Source organism: Paroedura picta, chromosome 14 (genome assembly GCF_049243985.1).
Source record: "Paroedura picta isolate Pp20150507F chromosome 14, Ppicta_v3.0, whole genome shotgun sequence".
Lineage (NCBI taxonomy): Eukaryota > Metazoa > Chordata > Lepidosauria > Squamata > Gekkonidae > Paroedura > Paroedura picta.
In genome coordinates this window covers 16648350-16661708 of record NC_135382.1, presented here as the reverse complement: position 1 = coordinate 16661708, position 13359 = coordinate 16648350, and the positions used below count along the sequence as shown (strand labels likewise).

Genomic DNA, 13359 nt, shown 5'->3' with positions numbered 1-13359 from the left:
ACAATTTGCCAGGTACCCCCCGATGTCCCTCCAAAAGTGGGACAATCTGGTCACCTGATGAATGTCTGAATCCCCTTGCTTGCAATGAAGGGACAGACTAGGGATGCCAGCCTCCAGGGGGGACCCAGGAGTCCTCAGGACTGACAGCTCAACTCGAGGCGACAGAGATCTGTTCCCCTGGAGAAAATGGCAGCTTTGGAGAGTGTACCCCACTGGGCTCCATCCTCAAATCTCCAGGAGCTTCCAGCCCTGGTGTTGGCAACCCTAGCCCCTCGCTCCCCCCCCCCCCCCCGGTGTCCAAGGGCTACCTGGCAGCCCTCCTCCTGCCCCAAACCCTGCTCGGCCCTCCCTTGGCCGCCCAGCGCCGCGGAGGCGGAGGCGGGGCCACCTCGGCCGGCGGCCTCCCAGCTTCCCCCCTGCCTCCCTGGCCGGGCCCGCCTGCTTGGGCGGAGCGTGCGGAGGCGGCCGGCGGGGCTGGCATGGCGGAGCCGGCGCTGCTGGAGGCGGTGGCGGGGCGGCTGGGCCAGGCCGCGGCGCCCTCGGGTTGCTTGGCGACGGCGCGGCAGCTGACGGGCCTCTTCCGGGAGGCGCGCCACAGGTAGGTCGGGCCGGCCGCACGTCAGGACGCCGCGACGCGTGTCGCCGACGGAAGGGGAAGGAGCCCCGGCCTCTTCTCTCTCTCTCCCGCCTCCCCCGCCAGGCCTTGCTTGGTCGCGAATGGGCCGGGGGGGGGGGCAGCAGGGCTCCTCCAGGCTAGGCCGGGCGATGGGTGGGCGGGCAGGGGGAGGCGAAGGGGCTCTTTGGCCAGGGAGGGAAAGCGGCGGAGTCTTTTCCCGGCTGCCTGGAGCGATCCTTGGGGCTGCTCGAGTGGGTCGCCCCGCTGGGCTGAAGCCGGCCTGCTGTATTCGGAAGGCGAAGCTAAAGAAAAGCCCCAAAGAAAAGTGGGAGGGCGGGGGCACCTGCAGACAGGCCCCATTGCATTTGGGGGGGGGGAGCTTTGGTTAAGGTGACCAGATTGTCCCACTTTTGGAGGGACATCTGGGGGCACCTGGCAAATTGTACTTATGTTGAAATAAAATATATATATTACAATACTGTTTTTTTGCGTTCTATGCGTTCTATGCAACTTTTTGTTGCTTGGGAAACATCTTGGGTTCCATAAAGATGTCTTCATATAGGGGAATCATGAGCAAATATACAGTCAGTGGCTGACAGCAGTTAGCTGATTCAAGCGGGGAGCCCTGTTGGTCTGAAGCAGCAGAACAAATTTTGGGCCCGGCGGCAACTTCAAGACCAGCCAAGTTTTATTCAAGGGACTGAGCTTTCGTGTGCAACCACACTTCCTCAGATACAATGGCATGGCATGGAAGTGATCAGTTCAGACTTAAAAGTAGAGTGTGAGAGTAAATTAACATACAGCCAAGACCTTGCCCTTATGCTCCCTCCTTCTGCTCTTTGAAGTAGAGCATTTGGCCGTCATAGAGTTGGAAGGGACCTCCAGGGACACCTACTCCAACCCCTTGCACAATGCAGGAAACCTGACCCCCATTCCATGCCCAGATGACCCTGAGTCTGCTGGTGGAGATCCATCCATCCATCCATCCATCCATCATCTTTTTCCTTCCATTTATATGCTGCCCTTCCATAAAGTTCGAGGCAGCTCACAGGATAAAAATACATACAATATCACATGTTAAGTGGACTGATTTTTCCTAAAATGATAACATTTGCAACATCGTGTCAGTTTTTATTTATTTATTTATTTATTTTTATTTATTAGATTTTTATACCACCCTCCCATATGGCTCAGGGCGGTTCACAGAAAACACTGCAGGAGTAATACATGGAATAGTCTAAATGCCTAACACAGTCAAAAATAACATATCAACAATAAATTAAGAGTGGCTTCAAATAGAATGACAACTCAAATAGAATGACAACCCCCATGGAGGTCAGGCTGCTTCAGGACATGGTGGGGGTGTCTTGGGGGGGACGACCAGCGGATGTTGTTGGGTTGGTCAGACTCAAGCGAACCTGCCTAATCTTAAATGAAGAGAATTAAAAGATGCAGTTCTTTTAAGTTCAAGGGTAGTTGTTATTGCATCTGAAAAAATCTACACACACACAAAAGTAATCTTGGCTCTCCTGTTTGGATTGGATAGTGACGACGTGTTTGACAAAAGTCGAATCGCTGGATTTGTATGCAAAATCTGTTTATTTCTGTGCGAATGGATTTGTTTATGTTCAGTCTGATTATGTTTGATGATGTGCAGCGTCTAATGCTTGCCTTCCAAATAAATACTAGCTATTTCTGGCAAAAACTAGTGGAGATGAAAACACAGGAGAGGTTCAAAGGGGTCAGCTCAATTTGGTTTCATTTTGCAAAATGATTCCCAGACTCTGTAATCCTACCTTGGGATTTACCTGTCATTTAACTCACTGTTCTCAGCATTTATGCCATGCATCTTTGGGCTTGGGGGGGGGGGGGTGGCATGGCTGCACACCTGCTGAGGTCCTCTCTTGAATATTTGAGGTGCCACTGGACTCCTCTTTTGTTTTTCTGCAGTAGATTAACCTGGCTGCCCATCTGGAATGCTTGTGTTCAGGTCAGGAACTGTTCCACCAGGCAATTGGTTGAGGCCGCGAAATTAACATCAACAAGATGCTGGCTTCCCTCCCTGAAAACCATCCTCCAAAAGAAAATCTGCCCAAACATTGACTTATCCCACTGACTTTAATTATGATGATGAGGTGGCTTTTAATATAATTTTAATGACTTTAAAAATGGTATATTGGACATTTAGAAGAAGAAGAAGAAGAGTTGGTTCTTATATGCCGCTTTTCCCTACCTGAAGGAGGCTCAAAGCGGCTTACAGTCGCCTTCCCATTCCCCTCCCCACAACAGACACCCTGTGGGGTGGGTGAGGCTGAGAGAGCCCTGATATCACTGCCCGGTCAGAACAGTTTTATCAGTGCCGTGGCGAGCCCAAGGTCCCCAGCTGGTTGCATGTGGGGGAGTGCAGAATCGAACCCAGCACGCCAGATTAGAAGTCCGCACTCCTAACCACTACACCAAACTGGCTCCTTATTTGACATTGAATGTTTTTAAACCTTGATAATGCCCACTCTGAGCTAACTAGGGAATGGTGGAATATAAAAATAAAATTACTTTCTAGGAAGGTGCCAGAGAGAGTGGAACAACAACTCTTTCTGGCTCCCATCTCATAGCATTTCGAATATGGTGACACACTGAATAGGCGGGAGCCTGCAATACCAGACCACAGAAGAGGCTGCTTGCTGTCCTCTGCATGATATACTGATCTGACCCTATTGTCACAACCCTGGGGTGCAGTCCCAAAAGCCCCTTAAGCCCACAGGAGCCCCCAGCATTGGACTAACCTAAAGCAGTCTTTATTAAGGTAAGGCAACATCTACAGCAATTCAGCGTCAACAGATAGCCATTGCTGAAGACGAAGAACTAAAGAAAGCATGGCTAGTTATACCCTCAGACCCTGCACTCTGCTGAACACACATTCAGGTGGAAAGTTCACTTTTCCACAGTAGCCATGTTTGATCTAACAGGGTGCCAGAATAGGAGACAGTCTGCCTATCTTTCACCTAGGTGCTAGCTCTACTAAAGGATTGTTATGCATACCAAAAAGGAACACAGATAAGGGACTACAGAGTCTCTCTGTAGTGCAAAGCAAGGAGGGGGGTTTGTTACAAAAAGATCTTTGATGAGCTGGTCCATCTCCAGGACAGGAGAAACAGCCAGGCTGGAATAGGCCATATTTGGCACATGACACCTGTCTCCTTCCTGCCAGGTTCTTCTGGGAGCAGGCAGTTTTGTTTTGTTTCTTCATGGAGTTTGTTTGAATGAAGCATGATGCGTAAAGGTGCTTTCTCAGAAGTGAGGTACACTGTGAACAGTGACTTGGGCAAAAAATACCAGGTGTGGGCTCCCCTGCAGGCCATTCATAATTATTTTGCATTCAAAAACAAATCTCTTGAAGTGTGCTTCCAAATCTTATTTGGAAAAAGTGTGTTTTGACTATGACCACAAATTTGGGAAATGCCAGTTGGAAGCGACAGAGCATAGAGCTCTTTTAGGGGTATAGACAGTGAGGTGGTCCCTCAGGTACACTGGGCCCAGACTGCGTATGATCTTAAAGGTGATTACTAAAGCCATTCCCTTTAGAACCATTCCCTTTCATGGCCTGAGAAAGTGCTTGCAGTTGTGGATACCCATATGTTTCAAAGCCCATATAATCTTTCCTCTCCTGCCTAAGTCATAACAGCTCTGTTTAAAACAATCTATTATAACAAGGACCTGTGCTAGATACAACCAGCACTCTTTTTAATTAATTAATTCTTTTTTAAAATGAGATTTTTGGACGCCCCTCTCCAAACAGGTCTCAGGACGGCTTTTATGCGGATGCTTTACCTATGTGCAGATAACGTTATTTATTTCATGTTTATTTTATTTTTCATTTCAGAGAGAATGCAACAGAGCATGTGTTCCAAAATCTCATGCAAATTTTGACAAAGGCAACCAGCGAGGTTGATGTGGCCTGTAAGGATGTGAGTGCGCTGGCTCACCTGGATGACTCTTTACTGCTGCTCTCAGAATGCTTCCGATGCCTACGGAATGCCTGTGTCCAGTGTGCCAAGAATCAGGACATTATGAGGTATGGTCGCGGGCAAAGCTCAAAAAAGTTCCTTTAGCGCTTGAGTTAGGGGTGGTCAAACTGCGACCCTCCAGATGTCCATGGACTACAATTCCCAGGAGCCCCCTGCCAGCGTTCGCTGGCAGGGGGCTCCTGGGAATTGTAGTCCATGGACATCTGGAGGGCCGCAGTTTGACTACCCCTGGCTTGAGTTATCTTCTGTTTGCTCCTTTAAAACGTTTCTCTGCTGCCTTTCCACTCACGTAGGTTTCCCAAGGCAGCAGACATCAAACATTGCAGCATTGTTGTTGTTAGGTGCGAAGTCGTGTCTGACCCATCACGACCCCATGGACAATGATCCTCCAGGCCTTCCTGTCCTCTACCATTCCCCGGAGTTTTCACCTACTGCTTCAGTGACTCCAGCTAGCCACCTCCATCCAGCAATACCATTGCAGAATTAAAAACATATATATACAATAATTCAGGATAAACCATAAAAAAAGAAAACAAAACCTCAAAAACCAGGGATGAGGCCAATAACAGTTATCGGAGGTACGCGAAACAGAACAAAAACATCTTCACCTGTTGGCAGAAGTCAACAGTAGAAGGAGGCAGACACATCTCCTCCCAGAGGCTTTACAGAGATGCTGAAAAGCATGAGGAACAGGATGGAACACTAGGGAACCCTGTAGATCAGAGACCAAATTACAGAGCAGCAGTACTCTAACATCGCACTCTGAAACCTACTTTCAAGGTAGTACTAGAACCACTGGGGCACAGTGCCTCCTAGGCCCAGTCCTGAAAGGTGCTCCAGAAGGATGTCATGATCAGTGGTATCAAAAGCCACGGAAAGGTACAGGACAATTAACGGTCTCACTCTCCTGTCCTTCTCCCAAGACGTATAATGCACCAGGGCAACCAAAGCTGTTTCAATCCCCGAACCAGGCCTCAAACCAGATAGGAATGGATCCAAATAATCAGCTTCATATACAAATCCCTGAAGTTGGCCCGCCACCACTCAGTCATTTTGCTCAAGAATGGTGCATTTGAAGAAGAGTTCTTATATGCCGCTTTTCTCTACCCAAAGCACTCTCAAAGCGGCTTCTAATCGCCTTCCCTTTCTTCTCCCCACCACAGACACCCTGTGAGGGAGGTGAGGCTGAGAGCCCTGATATTCCTGCTGGTCAGAACAGCTTTATCAGTGTCATGGCCAGCCCAAGGTCACCCAGCTGACTGCATGTGAGGGAGGAGCGGGGGAATCTAACCCGGCTCGCCAGATTAGGAGTCCACACTCCTAACCACTATACCAAGCTGGCTCACCAAGACTGGACAATAGTGACTTACCTCTCCTGGGACCGGAATGTGCTTCTTAAGGAGCGATGCACCACTGCCCACCTCAAGGGAGAGATGACCACTTCCTCACAGTGAGGCATTTACTGTCTCCCAGATCCAATCTGCCAGCTCTGCCCCCCCCCCCCCAACAAGTTTAAGCAGCCAGTAGGGGCAAAGATAGTACAAGCAGTTGGAAGGTCTCAAGCTTCCAAGTATCCTATCCACAGATGGGCACGCCGGTACCCTGCAACCATCCAGCCCTTCCACGGCTAATGTAGAGTCCAAGTTGAAAGAGGTGCAAGAGATTTTATCCACAATATGCTTATTGAAATTAGTGCAGCAGGCTGTAGAGCAGTCCGTCTTTTCCAGCACTCAATAGGCTCCTCACTACCATGAAGAATTCCACAGGTCTGCTCCGTGCAGATGCAATGATGACGGAGAAATAGTGTTTCTTTGCTGCCATCACCACCATGCAGCAGACTTGAAAATGAGCTGCAGCCTGATGCCTTGTCGGATTCATCCTCTTTCTCCACTGTTACTCTAGCTCGCTCCCTTGTCTTTTCATTGTTCACAGCCCCTCAGTGAACCAAGGGGCTGCCCAGGGTCTTCGACCGGAGAGAGGGTGCCTAGGTATGACCGTGTCTGTTGCCAGAGTAACTTTGCCATTCCAGAGGTCAGCAGGAAAATCCCCTAACGACATCTGAGAAACAGTCAGATCCCTCAGGCTACAGAGGTGGATCTTCTTAATTGATCCCCTTACCCTTCTGGAGTTTTTGTACTCCTTTGAGCTGTGGATAGGAGAGGCGAGTCGAATGCTTATGTCACAGAAAAAGAGAAAATAAAACGTGGTTGGTCTTAAAGGCGCTGCTGGATTCAAACTTTGTTCAGAAAATCAGTGAGAAGAAATTGGCTCTGGCTGCCTGGACGTATTGCTGTATGCAAAAGAAAGGCTGTCTAAAGAAGGGAAAGGAACTGTGTATTCATTTATTTCATAAAGTATTTCTGTCCAGCCCTGCCTCCAATGAAAGGGAGCCCACACCTGTTCACAGAAACTGCCAAATAGAAATGTTAAGGTAGATCTTCTTCCAGGTCTGTGAATAAAGGGCAGCTAACCTGACCATTCCGAGGTACAGAAAACAATGGGGTGCTGGTATAGGAAACAAGTAGGTCTCTCTGTTCAGGCTGTCCCAGTCCCTCCTGCTTAGCCAAGGAGATGCCTTGCCTATTAATTCTGCCGATGACATACAACCTGGCCTTTGGGGTGTGAAGGCCAGGTTGCATCTTATTCAGTTCCAAAGAAGGTGAAGGTCCATAGTGCTCAGTGAGACTCATTTCTGGTCATGTCGCTTGGGATCAGGTAGTCAGGGAGTGATGGGGATAGAAGGGTTTAACTCTGTTTAGGATGATTGTGCTGATTGACTCATGGATCATTCAGGATGGCAAATTATGTTATGAGGCTTCCTGGAAAAGCTACTTAACTGCTTGCTTCCCAGTGCCAGTGCTGTGCCAGGAAATATTCCCATCCTGTGGCTCTCATTATTTAAAAACAACAAAAGGTCAAGAACTTGTCCAATGTTTTATTTTTCCTGAATGCCTGCCATTTCCATCCGGGGGAATTTTCAGAAGTCCAAATGGAAATTCGATATAGGCTTTTAACGGATGAGCTTCCTGTGCTGCCAGCAAATACCCTGTTCTACCTTAATCTTTGCCTCTCTGCACATGCCTACATTTAGCATCTAGGAATTTCCGGATTTTAAGAAACTCAGGTTTTGTAATCAAGTGTCAACTAAGTACAATGCACCCCGAAACCATACTGGAGGGGAGGGAGAAAGAGGGTGCTGTTGGTATTTGCTACTGCCATTACGCTCTCATAAGGAGGGCCCTGATTTCCCTTGCTGCCCGGCCTCAACCAACAACCTGGCGAAAGAGCAGGAGCACCAGCAGCCAGCCAGTTGCTGTAGAATGCCAGTGAAGGCTCAGTGGCCAAGGCTGCCCCTTCTGCCGCCTCACAGCACTGGGGTTGAGACGTTTCCTGTCTGTCTATGGAAGCTTCCTTCAGTCACAGTGGCTAATAGCCACAGGTGGGCCTCTCCTCCTTGAAGCTGTCTAGCCGTCTTTGAGAGCTGTCTCTGCACATGGCCACCATTTCCTCCGCTGGTAGCGAATTCCATAGTTCTGTTACTTGTTCAAAGGCTATTTCCTGCTTTCTGTCCTCAACCTACTGCCCAGCAACTTCATAGAGCCAGCTAGGTGCAGTGGTTAAGATCAACGGCTTCTAATCTGTCTTCCTGCAATGATATACTCATTGCTTCATAGCAAACAGTGGGTTCTCTCTTTTCTCTTCTTTTTAATTGAGAAGGGCATTGTTGTTAAAGTTGTCTTTTCATAACAGGAGCATGGGTCTGATTGAGGCATCCGTCCACCTGATCCAGGTGCTTCAGAAGTTAGAAACTGATCTGGAGTCGTCCTTGACAGGTAAGCATTGGAGCCGGGTGGCACTGCTCATGAAGGGATGGAATCACTGCACTCAGGCTGAAGTTAGGGCTTCTCTTGCCCTTGTGCCAATGGGATGTGGTCCCAGCTCTGTCTCCCCTCCCAGTTTGGTGGCAAAAATCTCAGGGATCTAATGCACAGTTCATTTGTTGAGGTACTTATTGGAGGTTACGTTACTCTGCCTGGACTTCTGATGCCACTGAACTCTATCTGCAGAAGAAGAGTTGGTTTTTATACCCTGCTTTTAACTATTCAAAGGAGTCTTAAAGCGGCTTACAATTGCCTTCACTTCCTCCCCCCACAACAGACACCCAGTGAGGTAGGTGGGGCTGAGAGAGCTCTGACAGGACTGCTCTGCAAGAAGAGCTCTAACAGGACTGTGACTGGCCCAAGGTCCCCTAGCTGGTTGCATGTGGAATGGTAGGAAATGAAACCCGGCTCACCAGATTAGAGGCCACCACCGGACGAAGCTGGCTGTCTTGGAGATTGGACAGGTTTAAGGCAGATAGGTCTGTTGTTGTTTGTTAGAAATGACAGCTGAATGGGGTCTTAAGGCAAAGTGTCTGATTGTCAGGGGCTGGGGAGTCATTAGCAGGGGAAGGTCGCTTATCTCCGGTCCCTGTTCCTTGGCTTCTCTGACAACTACCTGGTTGGAAGCCGGGTACTAGCGTAGGTGGACAGCCAGTGTGACCCAGCCCAGGCACTCCTGGGTCGAAGAGCTCACAAGAATTCTGGTTCTAACACATCTGAATGCACTCGAGCCCTATTAATGTGGAAATTGCATGTGTTCTAACCAGGAAGGAAAAAGAGCGATCCCTCGGAAAAATGAAATCAGGAATATATTTTATTAAGTGGGTTATCTTGATGAGGGTGTGTGCGTTCTCTCTAATTTCATCCAGTAGCATCTATTTTAAGTACTCATTGTGGTGTTGGTAAAGTGGGTAGGAAAGTCCAGAATGCCCAACAGCTTGGAACTGGTTAAAAACCGGTGGTGTGCCTTCTGTGCCTGGCAGATGCCTCTACCGCTGTGGCTGAGTTGTGGCGAGGAGTTTATTTTTAACGGCATATTAATGAATAAACCAGCAGAAAAGGAAATGCCATGCAAAGCGCCGGGTCTTAAATAACTGCTCTTAAAGATTGTTTAGATTAAACTTCCAATTTGTGTTCCATCTTCTGTGCAATGCAACATGACTTTAAGCAGGAGGGAATGCAAACCCGTTCTGAAAGGCCCAGGTTTTCTGTAGTCATGGCTTTCTTATTCAGTTAACATTTACAACCCACTATCCACTCTTCAAAGCCTTCCTTGTGTAACCTCACATCTCTTTTCTGCAGACCAAATCCTCTTCCAGGCTCCCCCCTCCCCCATTCTGTAGTTTGGGCCCAGCACTAGGACTGATGTATTTAAAGGGCTTTGATGCTAAATCCCAAAGTAAAAGGGGTTTTTAAATCAAACTTCTGGTTTCCTAATTCATTTATTTCCTGAATGAACGTGCAGATCTGTGAATTGCCATAACACAACAAGAAGTTTGTTTGGAACTAAACCAGACTTTTTAAACTACCACTAAGAAACCCGTGGAAGATTCTTCAAGCTTCAGGAAGCCCCAGAAGTGGTGTGATGGTGCAGAATATGGTTGGGAAGCAGAGCTATGCACATACCCACCTGGGGCCCCTCCCCTTCCCACCCCCTCCAGGTCCTGACCTAGGAACATAATCTAAAGTCTCTGCTAATACTACAGCCTTTTCAATGTGCCTTTTCTACAGTGGAATGTCATACGATGAAAGCCAGCTTGGTGTAGTATAAGAACAGCAGCCTTTAATCTGGAGAACAGACTTTAATGCTCCGCTCCTCCACATGCAGCCAGCTGGGTGATCCTGGGCTAATTAGTCCTGTTAGAGCTGTTATCAAAGAGCAGTTCTGTCAGAGCTCTCTCAGCCCCACCTATCTCACAGGGTGTTGTGTGGAGAGGAAGGGAAGGTAATGGTAAGCCACTTTGGGACTCCTATGGACAGTGAAAAATGGGGTATAAAAGCCAACTCTTCTTCTTTGTCATAACTGCCCCGGGAAGTCATTTTAACATTACGGGTTCTTACTCTTTGCACAGGTGTCTCCTCCCAATGGGTCAGGAGGTGGTTCCTGGTTTTAGCTTCTACTCTGCCAGAAGGAAGCACTGTCACCTTTTGGATTGTTTTCTACCTAGATGAGGAGTGTCCTCCTTCATGCCCTTCCGTCCCACTATTCTTTGCTTAATGCTCTCACTTTCTTAATTCTCTTTGCTTGCCTATGTACCTCAGCCAAGGCAATGGAGAGGATGCCTTGGGTAGCTATGTGCCCCCTGTGGATAAAGCTGCTCCCAGAAGCAGGAAAGATGCACTGCAGAACTGGTCAACATGGCTCTTCTGGGTAGCTAATGTGGGCTGGGGAAGGCTGCTGTCCAAAATTAGAGGCCATGTATTGGCTTGCATTTGAGGGGGAGGTTGATATTAGTGGGGAGGAGCCCTGTACCGTGCCTCAGTGAGTCTACACAGGAGCGTTCCCGTGTTGTGAGTCTACACAGGAGCATTCCCGTGTTGTGAGTCTACACAGGAGCGTTCCCGTGTTGTCAGTGAGTCTACACAGGCGCATTCCTTTGTTGTCCCCAAGAGTTAGTGCGCTCTACAGAGGATAGAAATATTAAATGTGGGGGACCCCCTCCCCAGCTGTATACCCAGATTCCCCCTGAGTTGTCAAATGCTTTGGAGTTCATCTGAATGGGCTCCATCAAGCTGGCCACTAGAGGGCACAAGTGTTTTAGATAGATATTCTCCATCTCACCTCTCCCTCCGCTTCCCCCCCCCCAAACCAAGTGGGAAATGAGGCAAAAGCAAGCAGCCCTGCAAATGCCTGTAGGGCTGCCCAGATCACAACAAGTGCTTTTTGTAAACATTGGGAAAAGAGACATGTCCACAACAGTGCCATGCCGGCAATAACTCAGGGGCTTTCCGCACCGGGATCCTTATAGCAAATTGTTTGCTGAACGAAAAATCGCCATTTAAAATAGTGGAATTCGTCATTATGCATACCTGACTTTGTAGTGGAATCCAGTTGCGTTTCCATCGTTTCCCACAAGCTTCCGGTCTCAGCAAAAATCGCTAGAAAGGAAGCGCCATTGCCGAGCTCGTCCCGCCCCTGGCCGTCAAGCAGCCAATGGGCAGCCGTTAGCATGCTCCCAAACAGCCCCTTTCCCTTTAAGAAAGGGTTTAAAAAAAAAAAACACACACCCATTGCAACGAATATGTGTTGATTCGTTGCAACGGAGAGACCCATCCAGCTGGCAGGTGTGTTTGAGCTGTCGTTTCATCGTTGCCACACTCCCCCCGAGTGAAAAAAAAAAATTCCCCCCCCTCACGGGCCCGATTTTCGGCCGAAAACAGTGTAAAAAATAAAGGGAAAATACATCAGCAAACGGGCTTCTCTGTGCTTAGTGACTAAACAGCTCTGGGGAGGGACTGAAGCCGGGGAAGCCTCTAAACAGAGGCTCGCTGGTGGGTTGAGACCCACTCGCTCGGAGGAAAAAAAAAATGGCGATCGCTTCGCCGGAAGATCAGAAGAGAGAGCCAGGGGGAGGGACTTTGTAGAAACCACAACAATGGTAACGCACAGAACTTTCCCGCTAGTGTTGCAGATTGGTTGCAGGAGTGTAGCGCTTTCCAGAGGGTGAATCCACTTTTGGGGATTTCCCTGAAAGCGCTACAAGGAAGCGCTTTTTGCGGATCGGTTTCAGGTGTGTGGCAGATTGTCAACGACGTTGTGCATAATGGCAAATCAGTAGCGTTTTCAATTGGCAACCATTGTGCTATTTTGAAGGCGTGCAAAAAGCCCCTCAGGATTCTCCTCCGCAAGGAGAGAGCCTGCTTCACTCAGCAAAGGTGGGCTGTGCAGGTGCCAATATCAAAACTGGCCTGCTTGGGGTTCCTAGTGTACCTCTGGGGCTGCAACCCTGTACCTCCAGTCTGTTCCAGGGGTGGGTTCCATGCAAAGGTGTTGCAATGGACTCTGTTCCTATACCTGTACAAGATCACAGAGAAGCACAACCTGCTGTGGAGCCCCCCTTCCCCCACCCTCCACCTCACACTCCAGAGCCAAATGGGTTCCTGGCACTCTTTTGTGTGTCTGATGTTTTGGCATGGTTGGAGACAGTCTGAGTCAACTTGTGTCACAGGTAAAGTGTAACAGGGCTCTAAATCATTGACTGGAAGAAGGAGGTCTTCCTGCCAACAACCCTAGATGTTTGGATGAAGAGCTGGTTGCTCAAATCGGCTTACAGTCGCCTGCCCCTCCTCTTCCCCCAACAGATACCCTGTGAGGGAGGTTAAGCTGAGGGAGCTCTGAGAGAACTGTGACTGGCCCAAGGTTCACCCAGGGATCTGCATGCAGAAGAAGAGTGGGGGGGGGATCAAAGTTATCCGGATTAGAGGCCACCACTGTGAACCACGATGTCAAGGGCATCGGGTCCATACATTTTCCACAGTTCCAGGCAGTCCACATTCCTGCACCTCCCAGGATCTTTGTTAACATTTGCAGGCAGATGAAAATAGTAAACAAATTCTATTATGCTGACCTCCCCACCAAAGCCTCTCGGCTGAAAGCTAGCGATGAGAGGCTTCCCTGTAGCCTGGATCCATCTCTGTCAAGCAACTGTACCACCCCAAGCTCATGGCCTCTCTTAATTGTCAATGTTCAAAGTTTCCAAGTGATGTTGAAGTTCACTGTTATGAATGGTAGAATCTGTTCTACTGGTCACTAGTTCGATGTTCTATTCTACTGGTTCTATGTACACTGTTCTGAGATGTCACAGTGAGAGACAATATATATATTGAATGAATGAAT

The 13359-nt window shown here is 48.7% G+C and overlaps 1 protein-coding gene across 3 annotated transcripts in view; it reads left to right on the top strand.

The window, feature by feature from the left end:
* Positions 1-411: 411 nt before the first annotated feature.
* Positions 412-13359, top strand: part of ATXN10 (ataxin 10) — a 76148-nt gene continuing 63200 nt past the window's right edge. The window contains exons 1-3 of one of the 3 annotated variants that reach the window (XM_077309773.1): positions 412-598; positions 4497-4688; positions 8392-8474. In XM_077309773.1, the coding sequence (XP_077165888.1) occupies positions 480-598; positions 4497-4688; positions 8392-8474 (394 nt within the window). In that variant the 5' untranslated portion in view covers positions 412-479. The remainder of the gene's footprint in view (positions 599-4496; positions 4689-8391; positions 8475-13359) is intronic. The other 2 variants (XM_077309775.1, XM_077309774.1) reach the window with 2 other exon arrangements.